This window comes from Megascapheus bottae, chromosome 6 (genome assembly GCF_031878675.1).
Source record: "Megascapheus bottae isolate mThoBot1 chromosome 6, mThoBot2.hap1, whole genome shotgun sequence".
NCBI classification, from domain to species: Eukaryota; Metazoa; Chordata; class Mammalia; order Rodentia; family Geomyidae; genus Megascapheus; species Megascapheus bottae.
Window position 1 is genome coordinate 59,690,974 of NC_143514.1, and position 19,682 is coordinate 59,710,655.

At 39.4% G+C, this 19,682-nt stretch overlaps 1 protein-coding gene across 17 annotated transcripts in view; it reads right to left on the reverse strand.

The window, feature by feature from the left end:
* The window catches only part of Macf1 (microtubule actin crosslinking factor 1), a 372,611-nt gene that overhangs the window by 121,289 nt on the left and 231,640 nt on the right, over positions 1 to 19,682 (reverse strand). For 8 of the 17 annotated variants that reach the window (XM_090335129.1, XM_090335123.1, XM_090335122.1 and 5 more), the window contains 8 exons: positions 18,873 to 18,961; positions 17,301 to 17,436; positions 7,682 to 13,063; positions 6,896 to 7,045; positions 4,921 to 5,136; positions 4,684 to 4,833; positions 3,981 to 4,214; positions 1,464 to 1,613 (listed from right to left, as the gene is read on the reverse strand). In XM_090335129.1, the coding sequence (XP_090191255.1) occupies positions 1,464 to 1,613; positions 3,981 to 4,214; positions 4,684 to 4,833; positions 4,921 to 5,136; positions 6,896 to 7,045; positions 7,682 to 13,063; positions 17,301 to 17,436; positions 18,873 to 18,961 (6,507 nt within the window). The remainder of the gene's footprint in view (positions 1 to 1,463; positions 1,614 to 3,980; positions 4,215 to 4,683; positions 4,834 to 4,920; positions 5,137 to 6,895; positions 7,046 to 7,681; positions 13,064 to 17,300; positions 17,437 to 18,872; positions 18,962 to 19,682) is intronic. The other 9 variants (XM_090335127.1, XM_090335128.1, XM_090335126.1 and 6 more) reach the window with 2 other exon arrangements.

Genomic DNA, 19,682 nt, shown 5'->3' on the forward strand with positions numbered 1-19,682 from the left:
TTGGAGATAAGAGTCTCAGGGACTTTTACTGCCTTGTCTGGCTTCAAACAACCATCCTTAGATCTCACCACCATCAGTAGCTAGGATTACAGATAAGAGCTCCAATGTCTGATCTATGGCTTAGTTTTTTGAGGTTCTAGCATAAATCATGGTTCAAAAATAAATTTAAAAAAATCCAGAGATAAGTAATTCCTAAAGTTTAAAATTATGCACTATTCCAAATAACATTGTTCAGCTGGGACCATGAATCATTAGTTTGGTAGTAAATACAGCATTCTTACTTTCACATTTTTTTTTTTTTTTTTTTGGGTCACGGGGCTTGAACTAGGCCTAGGCACTGTCCCTGAGCTCTTCCGCTCAAGGCTACCGCCCTACCCTTGAGACAAGCCCCACTTCCTGTTTTCTAGAGGTTAATGGGAGATAAGAGTCTCGGGTCCGGCCGGGAGTTTGGCCTAGTGGTTAAAGTGCTTGCCTAGCATGCGTGAAGACCCAGGTTCGATTCCTTGGTACCACATACATAGAAAAAAAGCCAGAAGTGGTGCTGAGGCTCAAGTGGTAGAGCTCTAGCCTTGAGAAAGTCCAAGGACAGTGCTCAGGCCCTGAGCTCAAGCCCAGGACTGGCAAAAAAAAAAAAAAAAAAAAAGAGTCTGGGGTCCTTTCATGCCTGGACTGGCTTTGAACCTTGAGCTTCAGATCTCAGCCTCCTGAGTAGCAAGGATTATAGGCATAAGCTACCACACCCAGCTATTGTCACAATTCCTACTGTCCCTAAAGCACATACATTCTGATGCTCTTTATTATATAATTATGTTGTATTTTGTTAGTTACGGTTATCTCTTTTTTACTAACTTATAAAACTAAACTTCATCATAAGTGTGTATGTACTGAAAAAAACACAGTATGTAGAGTTCATTACTACATATGGCTCCAGGCATCAATTGAGGTCTCAGAATGTGTTTTCCTTTATTGTTCAGCAAAGAGTACAGATCACTGAACTCTCTTGGTTATTTTTCTCCTTACCCTGGCCTACAACAAGTAGTATGACAAGGGCTTCCTTACCTCTCCAGTTTCATTTTTTGTTAATCTTTCTCTTACTCTTTGTGGCCCAACTGAACTAGCCCTTTCAGTACTTGAATACGTTATGCTCAATCTCATTCTAGCCTCCAAACTCACACATAAACCTCTGCCTGGTGTTTTCTTCCTCTTACCAGGTATATCATTTACTTCTCAGTGACTACACTGTGCTTCTCTGGTCTATGTTTTCATATGACTTTACATTTAAAGATGTAATGGTTAATAATTAGATGCTTGGTTCAGAGCTAATCTGTCTGTCTTCCCTATCAGACTAAACTTCATGAAAGAAGGGTGATAGCTTTTTCATGATGTGGACATTAAGCCTGGTACACAGCCTTTATAAACCTTTTTTTTTTTTTTAAGAAATAAATGGTTTAATTCACACTGACCTTCAAGTCACGTTGGTTCCTCTGCAAAGCAGAGAGATCCTGCGGGGAGGCTTTGTCTTGGTGGCTCACAAGTGCTTTTTCTGCCTGTCCTACCCAGCTGCAAAGGTCCTCCAGTTTCTGATGACAGGTATTTTGTAGTTTCTGCAGAGTCTAATTAAAATGCAAAAGATTCAAAATATAATTAATAACTCGGATTTTACAAAGATGTGTAACTCCCTGAAATGTAAAACAGAAGATTTTGTGTCAAAGAGGGAAAAGACTATGGGAAATTAAAATAGGAAAAGATACAGAAATCATATTCAGAAATCTCCCCTCATTTGGGCAGTCTGGTCATTTGACTCTGTGGTTGGGATATTATCAGGAGTAACTTTTGGAGAGGGAGTAATTCTAATTCAGATTTGAATTTGGGAACTCTTTTACTAGATGGTGATTACTATCTTTGGAATCTACTACTATCTCTGATAATGGTGATAAAAGTCAGAATCAGTGATTCTGATGAATTCCTATAGAACTAAAAGATTTGCTAAATACTAAGCCAAAACATGAAAAAGAGAAAAAAAGGAGAAAAAATAATCAAAGACTTGGCTAATTTGTAATCTAACTAAGTTTTACCAATAATTTGAGCTGACTTTATATTCCAATTGTCTCAAAGTATTAAATAGAATGAATATAGAGCAGGCATGTAGCTTGATTTGGCTATTTGGAGAAAATGGCCCAAGAATAGAAATTGGCTTAGTTCTTTGGATATCAACATTGCTGTCAAAGGAAAAGCCAGGCCCATGGAGAGAGAGAGGGAATATGTTTCTGTGCCTGATCCTTTTCTTAGTTCTCATCTCATCTGTGTAATACTGAAGCACCTGATTGAGCATGATGTGTTCTCCTGACCATCCTTCTAAAACCACTTTCCACCAGTTAGTGCTTTCTGATGGCATTTTAGTCACCTGCACTTACAAACAGGTGCCCACATTGGCCCTCTCTCCCCCTCTTTAGGACAAAAGGAAGGGCACTTGAAGAGAACTCCTAAGAGCTCTTCAGCTGTAAAACAGGATCTTCATGGGTTAGGATAGGTGCAGATTGAATCTGAAAAAAGCAAAGCAAACAAGTTATCACACAGACATACACACACATTCAGAGCAAACAGAGAGAAATAGAGTATTTCTGACAATAACAAGGTTAATAAACATTTGTGGAATAACTATTGTACTCATGGAGAATGGTAACATACAATTCTATCTTTTTTTCTTTTTTCTTTTTCATTTTACTGGTCCTGGGGCTTGAACTCTGGGGCCAGGCACTGTCCCTTAGCTTCTGGGCTCAAGACTAGCATTTTACCACTTGAACCACAGCTCCATTTCCAGCTTTTTGTAGTTAATTGGAGATAAGTGACTCAAAGACTTTTTTTTACCCAGGCTGGATTAGAACCAGGATCCTCACTTCTTAGCCTCTTGAATAGCTCCTAAATTTGTTTAAGTTTGACTCAAAAGCTCAATTATACTTTGTAATGTTTAATAAAATGAGCCCCTTATATTTGCTGATGACAACTAGAAAATTCTATTATCACCTTGCTGTATGTCAACTTACTATTCAAACAGTAGAAATAACATAAATATCGTTCAAGATATTCAAAGGTTATGCTGGTCCTGGGGCTTAAACTCTGGGCCTGGGCACTGTACTTGAACTCCTTTTGCTCAAGACTAGCAAACTACCACTTGAGCCACAGCTTTTTCTGTGATTAATTAGAGTAAAGAGTGTCATGGACTTTCCTATCTTGGCTGGGTTTGAACTCCAATCCTTAGATATCAGCCTCCTGAGTAACTAGGATTATAGGTGTGAGCCACGGGTGCCCAGCTAATAAATTCTTATACTTTTTCGTTCAGTCATCGGACTTGAACTCAGGGCCTGGGAATTGTTCCTGAGCTCTTTTGCTCAAGGCTGGTGTTCTACCACTTTGGAGCCACAGCTCCATTTCCTAGATTTTTTTTTAATGTATCATATCTGCTTTCAGAAACTAATTTCAGCACCAGGCACTACTGTGTGCAAAGAAGTACTAGAAAACTATGATAATTTTTAAATTTAAAAGTCAGTAGTCTGAAGATTGCCAAAGGATCTTATTGTAAATGATTTGAAAAGCCTCAGGAAAAAAACTAATTTCTAGAATTATTCTTCTCAAGCTCATAGCATGTAGATGCCTTCTCAGCTCTCAAAAAGAATATTGAGGAAGAAAGTAATATGAAGAAATGGCAATGAGACAGTGGACAGTAGCATTTCACTAATTTGAAGCAGTTGCACATGCAATTGCATTAACATACATATTCCCTCACGTGCACATAAAACAAAAAACATGGCAAGAAAAACAGAACAGCTGACTGTTGGACCAAAATCACAATGGCCCAAGTGACATGAAATTTCAAAATTGGACCCAGATTCTTGGCTACATGAATGGATGTGGGCCAGAAACCCCCCAAACAGAGGACATTTCAAAAGACAAACTGAGCTCTGTTGCTGGTTCAGTCTGACCTTAACCTGGGCTTCCTGTTTCACTTGTTGAAGATGGGCCTCCAACACATCCATCTGAGCTGCTATCCGTTCCATGAGGTCCTGGAAGGACTTCTGTAGTTCATTCAGAAGCCTCAGTATTTGTTGATTCTGCTGAGGGGACAAGTCCTGTGCATGCTCAGAGATAAAGAACTGAATATCAAAAGCAAGAATATCCAACTGAGATTTCTTTTCAGTCACAGACTGCTCCATATCCTGAAATAAGTAGGGAAAAGGAAACAAAAACAAAAAAGAGAAATAAATCTATTTCTCTATCCATGAACAAGCTATTAGTTAGAATCAAGGAAAGGTTAATTTCCTTTCCTTCTTCCCAGCCCCCTCCCCCCATATGCGGGGCTTCAACTCAGGTCCTGGGTGCTACCCTTAGCTTTTTTTGCTCAAGGCTAATGCTCTACTATTTGAGTCATAGCTCCACTTCCAGTTCTTTGTTTTGGTGGTTCATTGGAGGTAAGTCTGAAGGACTCCTGACCATGCTGACTTTGAATTGTGATCCTCATATCTCAGCCTCCTGATGATTGCAGACATGAGCCACAGAGCTCAGCTTTCTTTTTATTTTGCCTTGTAATCTAGGGCCTTGCACATGTGAGGCAATTGCTATACTGCTGCTACACTCTCAACTCAAAAGGCCAAATAAACCATCCTTGGTATGAATGGAATGGGTTACCTTATAGTGTTGGAGAGAGCAACTTAGGCTGTTGACACCTGTTTTGTTGTCATATTCTTTGCTGTTTAGAATGAGACTAGTATTGCCAACCCAGGTTCTTAGATCTTGAAGCTTGCCTTCTAGCTGAAGATGTTGACTTAACACTGTAGTCTGAAAAACAAACTGCAAGTCAGATTATGAAACTTTGAAGCCCTGCCCGAGCTGTCTAAGCCTTTCTGAGTAAAAACAAAATGCTACCTTTTTGACTTCCATGGCATTCTGCAGGTGGAGTAGTCTAGAACTCCAATTGTCACTTACAGAGCTGAGAGACTTATGAAGATTCTTGGCATCTTTCTCCAGAGCCTTCAACAACTGAGCAGGGACTTCTTGGGGCTGGCTGTTGATAATCTGATCCACACACTCCAATTCCTGGCTCACCAAGTTGGACAGATCCTTTAACTCCCTGTCTAACACCTAGGAAAATAGACAAGTGTTACTGTCAAACTAAAGACAAGCAAACTTTCCATCAGGGAATCTGCTGTGAACATACATGTATCTACTCACTTCATGTCTACATAGAATATAAGGGCTTAGAAAATGTTTTTACTTACATTCGTTCTTACTACGTAACCTGTCCAACTCTTAAGCCTCCTGCAGCAGCCTCTGAGGGGCTGAGATTCTATCCATATGCCATTATACTTGGTTAAGTTTATCTGTGTTTAAAAACTGTATTTTCCTAATGTTTTACTGCAGTTTGGGGGGAGGGAATAATAGAGATTAACTTATATCCAATTTACTGTCCTTAGTATTTCTTACTAACCAATCTCTACCTTTAAACTTACCTTGTACACTAAAGAAAACATATCCAAAGTCTATACAAGCCTGTTTTAACATTCTCTGTGCATGTATGTGTGCGCGTGCACACACACATGTGCACAGATGTTTCATAATTACCTAAGAAAATCTGGCACAATTTACCCTGGAAAAGAGTGTGAAGCAGTTTTGTCATCATGCCCCCTCAACCTCCACCCACACTGGAGCTTCAATTCAAGACCTCTCATTATTACCTAGATGTTTCTGATCACAGAAGATACCCTATCCCTTGAGCCATGCCTCCTCTTCAGGTTTTTGTTGGTTAATTGAAGATAAGACTCTCTTAGATTTTTTTTTTTTTTTTTTTGCCAGTCCTGGGCTTGAGCTCAGGGCCTGAGCAATGTCCTTGGACTTTCTCAAGGCTAGAGCTCTACCACTTGAGCCTCAGCACCACTTCTGGCTTTTTTCTATGTGTGTGGTACCAAGGAATCGAACCCGGGTCTTCATGCATGCTAGGCAAGCACTTTAACCACTAGGCCAAACTCCCAGCCCAAGACTCTCTTAGATTTATCTGCTTGAGCTAATTTTTTTTGTTTTGTTTTTTTTGCAGTCACGGGGCTTGAACTCAGGGCCTGACGACTGTCCTTGGGCTTTCTCAAGGCTAGCACTCTACCACTTGAACCACAGCACCACTTCCAGCTTTTTCTATGTATGTGGTACCAAGGAATCAAACCCAGGTCTTTGTGGATGCTAGGCAAGCACTCTATCACTAGGACAAACTCCCAACCCTGCTTGAGCTGGTTTTAAACAGTCATCTTCAGATCTCCACTTCTTCGGTAGAATTATAAGTCTAAGTCACCGGCCCCTAGCTCAAGCAGGTTCTTTCATTTTTTTTTTTTTTTTTTGCCAGTCCTGGGCTTGAGCTCAGGGCCTGAGCACTGTCCTTGGGCTTTCTTAAGGCTAGAGTTCTACCACTTGAGCCTCAGCTCCACTTCCAGCTTTTTTCTATGTATGTGGTACCGAGGAATTGAACCCGTGTCTTCGTGCATGCAAGGCAAGCACTCTACCACTAGGCCAAACTCCCGGCCCCGGTTCTTTCATTTTTTAAAACGGTACTGAGGTTCGAATTCTGGACCTTATGCTGAGTCAACTTGCTTGCTCAGCTGTTGCTGTACCATTTGAGTCATACCGTCAGTTCTGCATTTTTTTTTTCTGTTTTATTAGGAGATGTGGTCTAAAAGACATTTTCTGCCAAGGCTGGCTTTGAGCATAAACGTGATTCTCCACATCTCAGTTTCCCAAGTACTAGAATTATAGGCAGGAACCATGAGTGCCCAGACTCTTTTAAGCCTGGAAATCTGGGAAAACACAGCTAGCTATCTTGAAGCCATCAAACTGACTGAAGTCTCTGGGAACCTACCTTGGCCTGACACAGCAGATTCTGTAGTTCTGTCAGGTTAAATTCCAAAGGCTGAATCTGTTTGGTTCTCATTTCAATGTCCCGTAACAGAGAGAGATAGGATACCAGTTTCTCATCATGTTCTAAACAGAGTTGCCGGTTAAACACATTCTGTTGTGGAAAAAAAAAGAAAAGAAAAGAAAAATCATCCACTTCTGTATTTTATAAAAAATGGGCTTTTAAAGCAGGTAAAGTTTCTTGTTAGATAAATAGAAACAAGGAATTTTACCTAGCATAGGACAGAATACAATAAAATGTTATTTTATCAGATCATTTCAACACAACAAAAATGACTTTGTTTCCTCAGAGAACAGAAGGTTGTAATTATCAATAAGTAAATATTATTCTAGGAACATTTCCAAATGTTATTCTGATTTCAAGTAACATCATCTCAGTATTTCAAATCAGTTCCAATGTTAGTTTCTAATGTAAACCTCCTAGGCTGGAGATGTACAACAGTGATAGAGTGCTTGCCTAGCAAGCTCAGGGTTTCTTCTCTAGCTTCATGAAACAGCAAGACAAAATAAAACTCTTACAAATTTCAGAAAGACATTATTATAGACAGTAAACATATCTTAAGAGGATTCTCTAGTACACTAAAATATATTTATGTATAATTTTACATATGTGAACTATATACCCAATTAAGAATTTAAACTATGAATTGGTTGTAACACACACACACACACACACACACACACACACACAGACATACACACAGACGCGTGCGCGCGCAAGAAAACTTACTTGAGTTGTCCTGAAGGCCTCAGGATTTATTACTTCACTTCCATTTCCTCCAGGTACAGTCATGAAGGGAGCTTGTTCATTGCCTTGGCTGTCTCTGAGCCTTTTCTGTGATGTTTTCTGATCCATCTTCATTGTAGTGCAGGACATCTGGGTCATGGCTGTTTCTTCACTGAGCTCAGAAATAGTGGGACTAGTGATAGAATTCTGTAGCCCTGTACTCCCTTTCTGCAATCCATCTTTGAGCAATTTTTCTGGGAGAAGTGATACCATAACTCTGGGCCCTTTCTGAGTCACTATGCCTTCAAGAGACCTTACTTCAGGATCTGTAACTATAGTGCTTGCCATTTCTAGAAATTTCTCTCCATTTGTTTCTTGAGGTGTTACTATAGATTTAAGAATTCCACAGAGTTCATCATCATCTTTACTGTGTTGATGATGAAAGTCTTTTCTGTCTGAGGATTCTACATAACTGACTGCTTTTGCATCTACTCTAGAAACTGTAATTTCTTCCAGTTTAAGAGTGCTTGTTGAATCAGAAGGTACTTCTTGGTATAACTTTTCTTCACACTTTTTAGATGTGGAAATTGGATCTTTGGTTTTCTTAGTCTTAGAAATAACATAGGAACCTTGATAATCATTGGCTTCTTGTCTGAGGGTTTCTTGAACAGTTCTGTCTATTTTGGAAGTTTGGGGTATATCTGTAACTTGAGCCTTTGCAACTGACTTTTGTTTGCACAAAACTTCAGGTTTGGAAGTCATAGAAGAAAATGGCTTACTATGTGTCTCACTATTGGTTTCTTGAGATAAATTTTCTCCTGGTTTTGAAGTAGAGTAAAGGCTTTTATTTTTTATTTCTCTTTCACTGACTTGTGTAGAACTGAAGAATGCTGAAACATCTTGATTTCTTGCAGAAATTCCTTTAGCTGTCATCTGGTTAGAGTCTTCAGTTTTACAAGTAACAGAAAATTCCACTTCTCTACCAGTTTCTTCCCCTGTTTCATCTCCATTCATTTCTATAGACTGGGGGTCATACTCATCACCAAGGATACTTTTCTGATTCAACTTTGCTTCAGAAAGAACTGCTGATTTACATGTTTGGGAACTTTCTTCTACAATCATCTCCCTCTTCTCTCTTTTACTTTTCATCTTAGTAGCCACTGGTTGCTCACTCAGCAATCTACCTGATGTCTCACAATGTGATTCTTGTACCTCTGAGGACATTTCTCTTTGACTTTCTCTTGCTTCTTCAGCATCTAGGCCTGAGGTGGACTGCTTGATATCAACGATCATTTCTATTGGTGTCACTACTTTTCCCTGTTCTAGATCTGTATTTTTTCCCATGTGATTTTTAGCTACCTCACTGAGTGTCAGATCAGAAGGTTTTGAGTAAGGATCCATCACTGAAACTTGGTCTGAGGATTTATCTTTAAGATTACCATGAATAATGATGCTCACTGCCCCTTTAACATCTAGAGTTCTCCCCCCATCCTGATCTTTACTGACCACTTCCTTGGATGAACTTCTTCTGCTTCTTCTTGCCACTTCCCCAACTGCATTTCTTATTTCAACTTTTCCTTGTATAGACTGACTTTCAATTGCTATGAATCTCTCATGCTCTCCTTTATCACAACTTACTTCAGCAGTCTGATCACATGCAGTTAATAGTGCTTTCCTTAGAAATTGATTATTTATCTCACATACTTGAATTCCATCTTGCTTTTCAATATGAGTTCCATGATCATGAGACTCTAAAGCAGTTGCCAATTCAGGGCTGATAAGTCTTCTCTCAACAGCTTCTTGTACAGTCACTTTTTGACCATTAAATATGTCAATAATCCCTCCACTTAATACCTGATGAGATGCAATAATTGTGGCCATGTTTTCATCCATCAGTTTCTTTTCCAAAGCTGATGCTAATGTAAGTCTTTTACCTGTGGCTGTATCTATGATTCCACCAGTGTTTGCCTGAGTTTCTAAAACCTTCAGTGTAGACAGAAAGTCTACTTTTCCAAGTTGAATTGCTTCAGACAATGTAAGCACCTTGTCACTCATTCCATCTTTAATGTCTGAGAAGGGAATTACTTCTAGATATCTCAATCCAGATTCAATATCAATCTTACACTTCTTTATCAAATCCAAGTAGGGAACAATTCTGCAATTTTCAGGATCTACAACCCCATGCATCATTTCTGCCTTGTTAGTTAACAATCCTTTGTTAGCTTCTGCCAAGGTCAATCTCTGGCCAGAAATGCTATCCAAAAGATTCACACTGAAGGCCTGAATTTCTTGGATTTCTTTTTTTATCTCTGGGGTAACAAGATCTAATTTTATAGCTTCAGGGAGAGAAAGTATTTCCTTTGTTTCAGGATGAAAAAACTGATGAAGGTTTAGGTTCTCAACTTTTTTGAGTTCGCTGGCTAGATCTTCATCAATCAAGCCATGTTTAAAGGCATTATCAACAGACAGTCTCATCCCAGATGTATGGTGAATGATACCTCCATCAACTAGCTGCTTAGTCAAGAAACAAAAGGCTTCTTCTCTCTCCAAAAGACCTCTATCAATGGCTTCTACAACTGTTAAAAGGGTTTTGTTCTCAGGATCCACAAGTCCTGTTGTTTCCATTTGTAGACTAATTAATCTCTCTCTAACTGTTTTGTCAGCATCTCTGCCTTTGGAAGCCTTCTCCAGATTTATAAGCTTTGTCTGGTCAGTATTGTCCACCAAACCAAGATTTGAGGCCAAAGTTACTGAAAGTTTTTTGCCTCGTTTCAGGTCAACAATTCCACCGGTTAACACCTGCCCCTCTAAAATCCTGGTGGCTGTTTCTTTGTGAAGAAGTCCAACTGCCACTGCATCATTAACAGAACATAGGGTATGACTACGGGGGTCTAAGACACCACTTATAGCTTTGTCTGCCTCGAGAACATTATGCAATAATGTCTCATCCATCAGACCTTCATCAATGACTTCTTCAGTTGTCAAAGACTCAGAGGTCTGAGAGTCAAAGAAGCCCCGAAACATGTTCAGTTTTCCCATAAGTTTCACAGCAGTGTGGCTAGGCACAATACCTTGCGCTATTGCTTCATTTAGTAAAAGTTTCTGTCCTGTTCCTTCATGAAAGATACCGCCATCTAGAAGCTGTGCAGACAATACATTTAAAGGAGCCTCTTTAAGCAATTCAGAATAATTGCATGAAAAGGAAATCTCAGTATCATTATCTTCTGTGTCAGACTTTTGTATTATCACTGTATCACTATCTGCAATTCTTTGGCTTTCCTGGCTATGTTTACAGCCATCCCTAGCCAAAAGCATTTCACTTAACATCTTTTCTTTTTCCAGAGAACGAATGTTCACATCACTTTCTGACTTAAATCTTGATTTTAAATCTAGTGTCTTCTCTTCCTGAACTTGTGACTTTTGGCTTTGGAATTTTATGAGAGGGCTTTCAGTTTCACTTGGAATATATTCAGTCTTATGAGCCTTTGCTTGTTCTTTCGGACTTATAAAAGAAGTCTGTCTGGGAGCTTTCCATTTTCTCTCTGTTGTTTCAACAGAAAAAAAATCTTTGTCAACCACCCATGTCCCACCTTCAGTTTCCATAGGAGGTACCACCAGGAGTCTTCTGCTGGCATGTTCTCTAGTAGAAGTTTCTGTTTGGTCTTCGTTTTTAGTATCTAACAACTGCTTTTGTAACTCTGAGTTGACTTTTTCCTTCAAAGTGTCAATATTTGCAGTAACCACTTTTTGTTCTCCTATAGATAGATCTTTTTCAGGGTTCTCTATAGAAGAATATTCTACAACAGTCTTTTTGCCTTTTGCTTCAGTACAATCTTCCTGATGGGAATATTCTTTGTTCTGAGAAGAATACTGGTATCTCACAGTGAGCTCATCACTGAAAGCTTCTGTGATATTCTCCTTAGCAAACTCTTGAGATTTCTTAGGACTGTCTAGTCTATAATGTCCAATGTCAAGCACTTCTGAAGGGCTTGCTTGATATTCATCTCTGGATGTCAAGATCTCCATCAGTTCTTGATCTAACAGAAGCACCCTCTGTCCATTGTGCACATTAATGTAGCTATGAGTCATCAGTTGAAATAACAACTTATCTCCATGGTTTGTTATGCCTTCAGGTTGGCCCTTGTTGCACAGTAGTGCTGCTGCTCCAGAGGTAATGCCTGATGTTTTTCTCTCTGAGAAGTCTGCTAACTGCATGTGGGGCATCACATCCGGGATACAAATTAATTTTAAGTTGTTGGCAAGATCTTTGTCCAAAATACTAGTTTCTATTGCTTTCTTCCAGGAGCAAATCTCTGTGGTTGCTGGTAAAAAAAGAGCCTCAATGTGCTGTCGGTTACTAAGGATTTCATGTGCTAGTTCAGTAGACACAATACCCTGTTCTAGCGCATCTGTAACTGGGAGAATCTCCCCAGATTCAGGCCATAGGAATCCCATGAATGACCAGAGGGATTCCAGTATCACAAGGGCAATCTTGGCAGTTACTAGGTCATTGCTCACTGCTTCATCTATTGCTATCCTACGTCCTGTGACAGTGTCAATGATGCCTCCAGTCTGAAGCTGCCTTATGAGAATAGCACAGGCCATATCTTGGTCAATCAAATTATGTCTTACAGCCTCTTCTACTGTAAGTCTGTGTCCTGTTCTTGGATCTACAATGCCACCTGCAAAAAGTTGAGCTTCAAGCAGCCGGACAGTGACTTGTCTATCTATCAGCCCTTCCTGAACAGCACGAAAAATGCTAACCTTCCGGTCTGATTTCAAGCTCACCATTCCTCCTGCTAACTGCTTGACAGGCAGTAATTTCAATCCTGATTCTTGGTGGACAATACATCTTTGCATCAGATCCAGTAAACCTATTTTCTCAGCTGTATTGGGGTCTATCAAGTTCCTGGATGATCTCAGGTGAGACTCTAATGCTGAATGAAGCCAAGCAGAAAGGAGGCCTTGATGAAAAGCTTCCTCCAGGTTAATACAGTTCTCATTGGGGGAAATTTTGAAACCTCCAGTTGCCAGGTGAACTTCTAAGACTTTCAGTCCAAGTCTCTCACTGATCATTCTCTTTTCAATTGCTTCTACCACAGAAAGGGGGCCTTTGTTTTCAGTAAGCCTATTTACTAAGGACAGGGTATCCTGTAGCTCCCGGAGCTGCTGGCATATGGGAGGATTAATGAGGTTTCTGGCAAGGCTCTCCTCCAAAGAGAGCTCTTCTCTAGTCTCAGGAGCAATGAGACCAGACATGATAACCTGGGATTCCAGAAGCACAAGGCCTGTGTCTTGGTCAATGAAGCCCTTTTGCATAGCTCTGAAGATGGGAAATATCTCCACTGTGCCTAGGTCAATCACCCCAGCAACTGCTCTGAAATCCTAAAAGGAAAAAGGAAAAGGAAAACTAAGTAAGTAATGGCAAAGAATAATTACTGAAAGAAGTCATATTAAGAACTAAAGTATATAAAATTCTGACCATAGAAAAACCTAGCCTTGCTTAATCTCAACATGTAGAAAACATTCTGAAACAAGTCTGGTAGTGTTAATGTAAAAAAGTTTTGTAAACTGTATAATATTTAGTAGGGCCAAAAGTTCATAGATTATTTGGAGGATGATGAAGGACATTTAGCCTATCTGAGTGAAAAGCTCTACAAACTGGCAAGCAGTGAATGTGAAAGGACATTATTTCTTTTTTTTAAATATATTTTTATTGTAATTAATAGAAGGGTTACATTATATTTGCCAGATAGAAGGTGCATTAATTCACATACATTGATACCCTTTCTCATGTCTTGGTCCCCATTTCCCTCCCCCACCCCCACCCCTGAAAGGACATTATTTCTAAGATTTATTCATTACAAAGATTTGAAAGACATATACTAGTTTGCAGAAAGTAAAACAAACAAACAAACAAACAAACTCATATAGCAACTTCTCAGTGATGAAACCCATACAAAATGCTCTGGAAGAAGCATTTCTCTGCTGATGGGTACAGCAGGAGTGGTCCACAGCATGAAAGATTTATACAGTCCAATAGCCAAAAAAAAAAACAACCACTTGTGCATCCCAAGAATGGGCCTGTCTATACTACTCAAGCAACTGGGACATTCACATTCATTGTGGCCAATGCTAGCTCTTCCACAACAATGGATCTAAGTTAAATTTTCAAATCTGAATTTTACTTATTCTAGGACTTGGACGTAGTAAGATAAGAAAGAACAAGCTAGGTGCTGGTGGCTCATGTCTGTAATTCTACCTACTCAGGAACCAGAGATCTGAGCATTGGAGTTCAAAGCCAAGAAAAGTCTACACAGGAAAGTCTGTGAGAATCTTATCTCCAATTAATCACTAAACCCCCTGAAGTGGTAAAGCACTAGCTTTGAGCTCAGGTATAGTGCTCAAGCTCTGAGTTCAAGCTCCAGGACTAATAACACCAGGAAGGAAGGAAGGAAGGAAGGAAGGAAGGAAGGAAGGAAGGAAGGAAGGAAGGAAGGAAGGAAGGAAAGGAGGGAGGGAGGGAGGGAGGGAGATACGCTAGGGACCAGACTCTTGCCCCTGCAATTATTGGTAACTTTTTTTTATGATCTAGGCTAGAATGGATAGTATAGTAACACCGAAGACAACAACCACTTACTATGTTTATTTACTATTAATAATCCTTAAAATGATCCTAATAGTTGTTTTAGTCTTAAAAAAAATGAGACACAAAGAGAGTGGCTAACTTATCCAAGGTCAAAGTACTAGTGAGATCCAAAATTCAGTCAAGTTGGAACCTGAAATCTTACATTATAAACTGCCTGTTTAATCAGCTCTAGTATTATTAAAACAAACATACAAACAAACAACAACAAAAAAACAAGCCAAGTCATATTTCACACAAGTTAGGCCCTAAGGTTGCTGAATAAGAGAAACTTCACACATTAAACTCACTCTTGTACATCCTAGAAAAAACTGCTAAAGTGTTCTTGTTTTGAAGCTTATTGTCACAGAAAGATGTTGTTTAGCCTTTAATCATTTAAGAGAGTTTAATCAGAACACTACATTAACCACTCTAACAACTTTCCAGCTCTTCTTGTTTATATTCATTATCTTCATTTTCTTTTGACAATCATTTCTCCCTTTGGTCAGTGTTACTTGCTAGTCCTTTTTGAACTCTTTATAAGTTATCCATAATCTTGTTGAAGCAATTGCCCTTTACTTTCCTGTCTTTTAAGTAATGAATTTCATTTTTATGTCAGTGAAAAGGAAAGGGAGACAAAAACATGAGAAGGGGTATCAAGGTTCAAGAGGTAATGTGCCTGTTACCTGCTGAATGTAACTGTAAACCCTCTATAGATTATCCCAACAATAAAAAAAAAAAAAAAAAACTCTACCCATTCAGTATAAAGGACAGTACCTGTAGTACAATGAACATGGAGCAAATGAATGGATAGGCAGACAGCCCTTAAAATCATTAAGCCAGATTTTTTTTTTTTCAGTCCTGGGCTCGAGCTCAGGGCCTGAGCACTGTCCTTGGACTTTCTCAAGGCTAGAGCTCTACCACTTGAGCATCAGCACCTTTTCTGGCTTTTTTTCTATGTATGTGGTACTGAAGAATCGAACCCAGGTCTTTGTGCATGCTAGGCAAGCACTGTACCACTAGGCCAAACTCCCAGCCCTAAGCCAGATTTTTTAAATGTACACTCAAGATTTCAAACCTGATGACTGTACACTGTATAAATGCAAGATAATAAATGAGGGAGCAGTAGAACTGGTTCACTTCTTTCACTGGAAGAACTCAACTGATGAAACAATTGGTAGACATTGCCACATTAAATAAAATATTATTTGTTACATTTCCCACAGCTTGTTTCCTAACTCGGAGTGTAGGATTCAATTTGTGCAAGTTAAACATAAGCAAATCTACTATGTCTCTTCGGCAGAGACAATGAAGAAAAGTTCACTGACTTGAGTTATCTGAAAAATTCTTTTTAGAAAATTTAGGTAAGGCCTATTTAGCAGCAAACAAAAGACAAGTTTATGTTAAGAACTTTTAATTTCTTCTGAAGTTCACTGAGCCTCACCAATGCTGACACTTAACACAGATGTGGAACCTAGCCAAACAGAAAAGACTACACAGATCCTTCAAACACCATCATAACTGGAGGACAGGCAGAAAGCACTAAGCTGGGAAGTAATCCAGAAAAAAATCCATTTCAGCCCTACCAAACATGGACATTGTGACCTAAACAAGCATTAAAAGACAGAGGAAGAAGAAAGAAAACATAAAAGGCTTCTACTTACCAGAGTTGCAGGGCACGCCTCAGGCAGATAAAAGATAGAGCCTTATGGAGCAGCTCAGCCGTATCATACACACAGTGTAAGCTTGGTGTTAGCATCCAGCATGCGACTGTTTTTTGTTTGTTTTTGCAAAAGAGAACCCCAAACAGGTCTTCCTCTTTTCCCTTTGTGCATTTGTGCTTAAACTCCAAAGGGTTAGTGAAACTTGTAAGCAAGGATGTCAGTTAATCAAGAACAATACTTCACATGAAACACACAGAGTACAGGGACATATCATGCTCAATGTAGTGGTGCTCAGCAGCTTGTCTTTATTCTCTGGCCCCCTCCCCAATTTTTTTTTAACCTTTCAAAGTGAGAACTGAATGTTCTCAGCAAGCAATTGTTAAAACTTTTCATATACTCCCTTATATGGTGAAGCAACAAGCCATTAGAAGTGGGTTACCTAATATAGAGAATGCTACATCAGTATAGTCTTTCCAGAGTATCTCATCAGATCAGGGCTGGTTTTGTCTTTGCATCTCTAGTTCGTGGTGCATAAATTTATATCCAAGGACCAGAAAGTCAGGGCTTATTTTGTCTGAACATCATTTGATTTGTTTAAACATCATTTGAACTTAATTTGATTGCTACATGAACTCATGTTTTTGCCTTCCCCACATAAATTGGCCATTGCTTCACAACATAGGAAATAAGCAGGCAAACACACACATATATATGTATATATCCCATAGACACATGTATATATTATGGTAAGTGTACACACACATAAGTATTCAGGAAGAACTGACAACCAACAACAAACTACAACAATTTTTATATGGTCCAGGAAATAACATGGAATGGAACTGGTAAAGCCGTCATGTGATGGGATGACCATGAGTCAGGGGAACCAGTGTCTCAGTCAGTGAACATCATCTACCAGTTTGATCTGAAATAGCATTTCTCACTCTTCACTGTAGGGAAGGAAAGGTTTACTGCTTTTTATTCCCCTATCCATAACTCTTAGAGACAACTTTGGGATGAGAAAGCCACAAAGGAGCAATCTTACTATCCTATTATCAGATATAATATAAAATTTATATTCTTCTGGACTGCTTTCAGCAACAAAATGATAAAAGATGGAAAAGGTCCAAAGGGCTGTCCTCTGATGCTTTAACTGACTAAGACATCATGGAATCCCAGTAAAGAAACATATGACAAATGGTTGCTAAGGTGAGGTTAAAAATTAAATCACATGGGTCATGGAAAGCTAGTGATTATGATTCTCAATCAGCAAGTTGTTTTCACACATTCAGAAGGTACCCTCCCAACATTTGAAGACAAAAACTAAAAATACCTTCTGTTCTGTCTGCTGAGCCAACTGGCTCTGGAGGTGTTGCAGCTGGTTTGCTGAGCCATCACAAAGGTCATGGTAAGCCTTGTTCAGGGCATTCAACTGCTCTGAGATCTGCTCCTTCTCTTTTTCTGAGAGTCTGGAAGAGAAAGCATTGAAGATGTTAAAAAAATTAATATTCCAAACTCTTCTCTGCTGCTTCAAAATAGTTACACCCTAGCCTTGACTGTGTTATGTGGCTAGTCTTCCATGTTCATGAATGCCCTTGGCATCTCACCCACAGCTTTGTTTTTGTAAAATTAGGTAGTATTAGTAGTGTCATAACCCCTTCAGTTAATAACCTCACTCTACTTTAGTCCTAGTCACACTACAAGCAAACACTGACATTACAATACTTCTGAAATTTTAGACTTCACCAAGATATTATATGATTACACTCTACTTTCCCACTTGGTGTTTTTTTTATTTTATTCTTTTTTATTTTTTATTGTCAGGGTAATGTATAGAAGGGTTACAGTTATATTCGCCAGGTAGTAGGTGCATTACTTCTCACACAGCGATAACCCCTTCTCAAGTATTTTAATGCTTCATCTATAGCTATTATTTTGTTTATTTTTGCTGGTCCTGGGACTTGAACTCAAGGCCTGAGTGTTGTCCCTGAGCCACTCTACCACTTGAGCCACAGCACCACTTGTGGCTTTTTCAGTGTATATGGTACCGAGGAATTGAACCCAGGAACCCAGAGCTTCATGCATGCTAGGCAAGCAATCTACCAGCTGTCCCAGGGCCACACTCCCAGCCTTTCTTGATTTTTAAATTTTTCTGTTAATCCACCCATCCTACTATCTTTAATTTCTTCTCTTTAGGAGTCAAGAGCTCCTAGTGCATCTTCTTTGTTCTGTCCTCTCACTTATGTGATAAGACCCTAACCCCAGATCAATCAAACCACTGAAGTTCTTGGCTCCTATATTTCTTACGCTGCTAAGTATGCCCAATTAAGGGGAAAGGGAGCTATAACCTTGAAGTTCTGATTACTGCCATGTACAAACCTACACATCTACCATCTTTACTGTCCCTTAAATCTTTTTTCTCATCTCCTACCGTTATTTCTTGTCATTATCAACACAGCCTCTTAATTGTCATCTCCTATTCCTTCCTCATATGAATGCTTTTAGTTCTAACAACCATAAAAAAAATCTACTTATGTTTAAAATTCCTCTTCATAGCCTACAAGGTAAAATGAATATTTTTTAGTATATTATAAAACTATATAAAACTCTTCACAGGGCCTAGGAGCTTGGCCTAGTGGCAGAGTGCTTGCCTAGCATACATGAAAACCTGGGTTTGATTCCTCGGTATCACATACATTAAGAAAGCTGGAAGTGGCGCTGTGGCTCAAGGACAGCACTCAGGCACTCAATTCCCAGCTCTGGCAAAAAATAACAACAACAACAACAAAAACTTATTTATAATCTGGTTCTTGTTCCTATAAATTCTCCAGTCTGCATTCTCATCACCAACCTCAGATTAGCCAGAAACAACAGGTCTATCAAATGTCTGACATTTAATACTCACTTATGACCATGCTTAGCCAAGAAGATTTGTGAAGTTTTAATGGCCTCTGAAACTTGTTCCTTCTTGGTTGTCAGTTCTTCTGCCAGAACCTAATAGTAGAAAAAAAGGAAAAGCTGTTAAACTCCAAAATAAAAAAAATAATATATATTTTTTAATTTTTTCTTTTTTGGATACCAGTCTTGGGGTTTGAACTCAGGGTCTGGGTGCTATCCCTGAGCTTCTTTTGCTCAAAGCTAGTTCTCTACTACTTGAGCCAAAGCTCCACTTTCAGTATTTTTGGTAGTTTAGTGGAAATGAGAATCAGAGCTCAACCTCTTAAGTAGCTAGGCTGACAAGCATGAGCTAAGAGCACCCTGCAAAAGTCAGACATTTTAACCCACAGCTCCACTTTTGGCCAGGCTGCCTATGAACCATGATCCTCAGATCTCAAGCCTCTTGAGTTGCAAGTTACAGGTAGGTGTGAGCTACCAGTACCAGGCTAAATTAAATTTCTGTAAGTCTTAGGGAAAAGGTTGGTGCTAATGGATAACACTAACTACTCAGGAGGCTAATATCTGGAGGAACAAGGTTCTAAGCCAGCCCAGGTTGAAAAGTCCAAGAAACCCTGTCTCCAAAATAATCAACCAAACAATCAGGGTTGCAGGCATGGCGGAAGCAGTAGAGTGTCAACCAAACAAACAAGCAGTGCCAGCACAAGGTCCCGAATTCAAACCCCAGTACCTCCAAAACAAAAACATAGCCAGGCGAGGGTGGCTCACACCTGTAATCCTAGCTACTCAGGAGGCTGAGATCTGAGGATCACAGTTCAAA